General features: G+C 44.3%; 1 protein-coding gene across 1 annotated transcript; it reads right to left on the bottom strand.

The window, feature by feature from the left end:
- Positions 1–982: 982 nt before the first annotated feature.
- LOC109765842 (protein FAR1-RELATED SEQUENCE 5-like) lies at positions 983–2,679 on the bottom strand. Its single transcript, XM_020324613.1, has 2 exons — positions 2,632–2,679; positions 983–1,978 (listed from the first exon to the last, which is right to left on the bottom strand). The coding sequence occupies exons 1-2, from the start codon at positions 2,677–2,679 to the stop codon at positions 983–985; spliced, it is 1,044 nt and encodes a 347-aa protein (XP_020180202.1).
- Positions 2,680–6,000: the final 3,321 nt, after the last annotated feature.

Here is a 6,000-nt window from a genome sequence, read left to right as displayed (position 1 = left end):
AGGGACCTTTTTCTTAGTTATTATATTCTGCAGACACTGCATCAACTCATCAAAGACGAATGGATCATTTGATGCAACATGGAAAGCTTCTGCTCCTGTTATACTGAGTTGACTATAGCGAGCACGCTGCTCTGCCCCTGTCCAACCCCAGCCAAACATGTCACTCTTCCGCTGTGCAGGCAGCCCACCTCTCGCAACTTTTGACATCCTCTTAAGGATGCAACACTTAGGTATTTCAGATATTTTCAGATGAACCAACAAATACAAAATGTGTTTGCAAGGCAACCCTTTCCGAAGCATTCGTCCACAATTGCAGTCTATAGTATTCTCAGAGTTTTCAGCTCGATAATTCACAATGAACTGAAATTTGCGGTTATTTCTCCATGTCACGATGAAGGTGTGGCAACTCCAACTAGCGTCTCAAAAATCTCAAGCTCTCCCATCTTCTTCAGATCTTGTTGAAGAATATAAAAATTGGCATGAGTGAATACTTTGGCAGCATGCTTCTCAATGTCCTTATATTCTGTGACTGATGGTGGCAATGACTGATTAGAAACACAGTCATCATGCGCCTCGTTCTCACGTAGTCGAACTATGCAATTCTCATAATGCACAACTAGATCAACAATAGTCATACCGCCGTCCAGGTGAAGGTGAAGACAAGAGTTAAGGCTTTCACTCCTCTGATTACTGCGCATACCCAGAAAAAAAACCATCTGACAGATATGATGCTGCCCACAGACTCCTCTTCCTGTACATCCTACGCAGCCACTCTTCTGTTTTATCAGTCTTCCATTTAAGGACAAAAGCGTGCCATCTCGCCTCAAAGTTGGCCGGAGAGGTGGAGTAGTACAAGAGTGCCCTGAACTCATTTAGTGATTTGTAATTAAGATGCTTCTGCATATTTTTTCCCACGTGCCATGAGCAGAGACGGTGCAACACATCAACCAAAACCAACCGAATAGCTCGTATCATTGCAGTGTCAATCTGTGATGGTTGACCTTGGCTTGTTCTGACAATTGGCCTTCAGGAATGTCTGGAGCAGCCACACGTACGTCGCTTCGGTCTCGTCGGACACAATGGCACAACCAAACACTGTGGTGCAACGGTGATTATTTACACCAACAAAGGGGATGAATGGCATACCATATATGTTCATCTTATACATGTTGTCAAACACAGTCACACCTCCATACAACTGATAGTCCCGCCGTGACTGTGCATCGCACCAGAACATGCTCTTTAAACGGCCCTCCTTATCGAGCACGTACTCAAAGAAGAAGTCTGGATCCTTCTCCTTTCTGCTCCTCATAATCCCGATTGTCGTGTTAGCATCACCCTTCGCAATCAACTTCATTTTTTCACGGCAACATAGGTTGTAGACGTCTCGTCTCAGAAACCCACACTTATCGTACGAACCATACCTGCTAATGAAGTTGTCGACGATGATATGCTTTCTGATCCCAGCTCCTTCCATCGCCAAGATCTCAGCTATCTGGTGATCTCCCATCACTCTATGTGACCGCAGAAATACCACCTCATCTGCTCTAGCCAACAAATGGTTGTGATCATCCATAAAAGCTGCCACGAACCAAACTCCACGTCCTTTGTCCAACTTCACAACTAAATGTGCGCCACACTCGCAACGAGTCTCAGGTCTTAGCCTGAGGGTACGGCCCTCCGGGTTTAAAAATGTACTCAGTCGTTTTCCTGCCCTCGAGCAAATGTACCGCCTATACTGAATAGTGGTTGAAAGACCTTTTCCTCGTTTCACCTTATCTTTTCTGATACTGAATCCACGGTCTTTGGCGTAGTTATTGTAGAACGTGTAAGCCTCCCATTGTGATGCAAAGGTTATGCCCATAACCTTCAACTGTGTCTCCAGCGCACGTTGCTGGATTTCAGCCTCCTCAATGTCCATATTAGCTGCATCCTCATGCTCATAGCCATCATCACCACTCCAACCATCGAAGTTAGCCTACAATATTACACATAAGCAAGTGTATGTTGTCATTAACAAGTTTTTATTATTGTATGACATCTAAAAGTTTGGACCGAAGCTGACTTATGTTATCCGCGAAAGATTCAACACCATGACATGTAAGTACCCATATGGTTCTTCGTCCGACGAAATGAATGTACATGTCACTTACGTTTTCACTATACAAGCACCCTCCTCCTTCTTTTGAAAATCCTCCTCAGGTAAATTATCGTACGACGACCAGGATTCATTGTCGCTGCTATCATCATCATTTTTACTTTCATTACAATTCGTACGTTCAACACTATCGCTACCATACCACTCACTCGTCTCCAAGAACGCATCCGTAAATCTAGTTTCTTTATCCATTGAATGACCTCACTACCAACACTGGAACATTTAAAATAAAAATTGATCTATCAATTTAAAATCAAATTAAATGTACTACAGTCATACCGATGAATAGTTCATAACAAACAAGTGATTGCAGATAATTATTTGCAACTACAAAAAAAATTGACAAACTAGACGGCTTAGATGGCAAACCTAGACGCTGGCCTGGCTGCGGATGGCGAGGACGTTCCCGGAGAGGTTGATCACGCCGTTGCGGACGGCGACGGCGTCCGCGTAGGCCACGTCACCGCAACGACCTGCACGGAGGCCAGATCGCGTACGGCGGCGACTCCAACAACGTCCATGGCGGCCAGATCCCGGGTGAAGACAGGGAGAATGGTCGGCGATCGGCGGGGAAAGGCGGCGATCGGCCGGACGGGGAGACGTTGGAATTGGCAGCGTGATCGCGGCTAGATCGGCGGGGAAAGGCGGCGATCGGCGGGGAAGGGCGGTGATCGGCCGGACGTGGCGACATTGGAATGGGCCGCGTGATCAACGCTAGGCCGTGGGTCTTTTTTTCGTGCGACGGGAGGGGGTAGATGCGAGCCGGCCGTATCGGCTCGAGCCGTGCGCTCGGCTCTACCTGTATGGGCACGCCGCATATGGTGCGGGATACGTTAAACACCGTATGCCCAAAATGCCCTTATACGTTAAGCGGGGGGGGGGGGGGGGGTACCGAAGCAAGGCTCTTTTTTTAAAATGCGATTTTTTTCAAACTTGTGAATCTTTTCCTACTTTGCGAACTTTTTTCTTCCAAATTTCATGAAGGTTTTCCAAATCCATAAACTTTCTTTTAGTTCTTCGCTAAGACTCTAGTGAACTTTTACCTTTTATTTGCAACATTTTTCCAAAACACGTATACATTTTTCAAATCCAATTTTTTTCAAATTCATGAATATTTCTTGAGAGTATCAATTTTTTTTACAAAAAACATGCGCCTTTTTCATTTGTCTGTTGTATTTTGTTTATATTTTGTTTTTAAAAAAAATTCCCCAATTTTAAAGTTTTGTTCAAAATTTTAAAAGAAAATTCTCAAAATTTGTTGGAGATCAAATTGATAGTCATTGCTGCCTATCTTTTATAGCTGCCTTTGAGAACACATTTGTCAGATTCTGCATTTCTTTTATAACTGCATTCGGTATTGTGGCATACACCAGCTCTTGACAGAGTTCTTTGACAACATATCTTTAAATAGGAGTACACTTGTGCACAGCTTGACAGAGTAAATTAAACTGAATTACATAGATTGTGCATGAGTAATTTCGGGTGTGTCTAAGTGCATGAGAACATCGATGAATTTAAACTTTCATTATTAATTTTCTCCAGCAGCATGTTCAAAGTTTCATCGAGTACCTAAGCATGCCAGTTTCCTGAAAATGCATGTTCTAGCAGCATGATTCTAGAAGCCCAAACAAACTTATTTTTTTAGAAGCCTAGTAATTAAGACTTGACTAGTAGGCTTCTAAATAAAAAATATCCGTTGGGCTTCTAGGATAAGCTGGGTAGGGGGCAGCTTATTCCGGAAGCCCAAAAAAGCCAACAAAAGAACTGGCCCTAACTGAGTATGCTAGAAATTGACATGCTCAAATTAATCATGAGTTCTAGCGTGCTTAATTTTCATTAAATGCATGTTCTAGCAGCATGATTAATTTGAGCATGTCAATTCCTGAAAATGCATCCTTCCCAAAAACTCCGAGTCACATTTTCATATTCACATAGTTTGAGCATGAAAGTAAACATACTCCAACTCATATTTTCATATTCCAGTCGACGGTCCAAATTGTAAACAGGTTTTATATTTGCGAACATACTGCAAGTCACATTTTTACTCCATGTTGGAAAGGAGCACCTTCTTCTTATTCAGGTTGTGCTCCTTCTTCCTCTTCTTCAGGGCTCAAATTCAAATTCAAGGAAACATGACTGCGGCTAGGTGGTTGGAGCCTGGAGCAAGCTCTTCTTCGTCTTCCGCAGTGAGGTGGTTGGAGCCTAGAGCAACCTCTTCTTCTTCTGCTGCGAGGTGCTGGTGCCTAGGGTGGGGTGCTGGAGGCGCTGGCCGGCGGGTAGCCTGTGTTGAAGTGTATACGTGGATTGTCTAGCTCTTTTCATCAGTTCAGATTTTTAGTTGCGTTGGCTAGTACATGAAGGTTAACATGGTACTAGGGGCTAAGGTCTTAAATTCAAGTCCTGACATTCACAATTTATCTAAAAATTGTTGTTCCCCCCTTTTTGTCCATGCATGGGCCTCTTGAGCCATACGTCTGAGTCTTTCCAGGGGGTTTTGAAGTAAGCTTAACAGCATGGAGCTGGGGATCCAGAGGAGGAGATGATCGCGAGTTGGGACCCTGGAGCTGGAGATTTGAAATGTGGAGACCACAGTCAAAATTTGTCTCCCCGCGTCACTTAATTTTGAACTGAGGGAGTAAATGGCCGTTACATTTGATGTGTGTATATTAAAAGAAAAATATTTTTAAAAATACTATGATATGATAGCGTTTTTCATGACAAGTTTGAGAATATTACTTTCGCCTTACAATGTGAATATCATTTGACTGTTTAAATAATCAAAGCACACAGATTTTGACTACATGCTTTATAGGCCAACTTGTTGTCATTACTGGGCAATGCAGCTTAGTTAATGTGATGTACAGCCTCCTCACTCCGGGAAGGCTTGTCAGCGAGCAGGTCGATCCGGTCGGTGGTCCGGACTCTGGACTGGAGTTATTGCGTCTGAAACCAGTTACTGAACGCTATCATGTCTCTCCGAACACATACAGAGGAATGCAGTGGACTCTTCGGGAGAGATCAATGGCACCAACGGCATGCCGAGGGCGACCATTGACAAGCTTCCCGATCGAGGTCAGGATCACCGGCAACGAGCATAACCGTAACGCCGTCGGTGACCTCTCAATCAGGATGTTGGGTGTGCCTCCAGTCCAGGTCTGAAAATTGATCTTCCAGTTGGCTGCATTCTGTCGTGTAAAAAACATCCAGAATCTTGCTTGTCTGAACCTTTTGTTCACATGAAACATGATTCCTTGTTTCTGAACCTTCTGGTGATGCTGCTCTGTGGTCTGCGAGCTCTGTCTGAAGAAGCATTCTGTCGTTTTCAGGATTGCCGGAACGTGTTCCAGATCAAGCACAGATCGTGCCAATTGGGCAGGAGGAAGCTCAGGTGGAGGGTGAGGATGAGGAAACTTCTCCTTTGCATGCCCGAATCTGTATGCACGCTGTGCCTGTGTTTGCTCCATGGTTGCTGCTGCGTTTTCTAGGAGCCTGACATATCTACAGAACCAACACTAATTTTGTTCTTATTACTTCCTTTTGCATTATTATTTTTGATCTCTGTTCTCCTGGTGGATGTAAAATACAGTACGTGCTACTACTGTACACTGTAATGAACAGGCTTGCACTTTGTTCTCCGGACTGATGAACTCGCCTCATCATGTAATAAACCTCTCTTCTTAATCGAGCTATGGCTAATTGACTCAAAACAAGTTCACAACACCTTGCAGCACTTGCCTGACAGTATCACGCATGTTTCTCTGAGGCCCCTGACCGACGTTTTCGAGATCGAGGGCAGGACATGGGCAAGCTGCCCGATCGAGGCCAGGATCACCGACGAGTAG

Source organism: Aegilops tauschii, chromosome 7, assembly GCF_002575655.3.
Source record: "Aegilops tauschii subsp. strangulata cultivar AL8/78 chromosome 7, Aet v6.0, whole genome shotgun sequence".
Taxonomy (NCBI): domain Eukaryota; kingdom Viridiplantae; phylum Streptophyta; class Magnoliopsida; order Poales; family Poaceae; genus Aegilops; species Aegilops tauschii.
The sequence above is the reverse complement of the archived record's forward strand: the minus strand, read 5'-3'. Positions and strand labels throughout refer to the sequence as shown.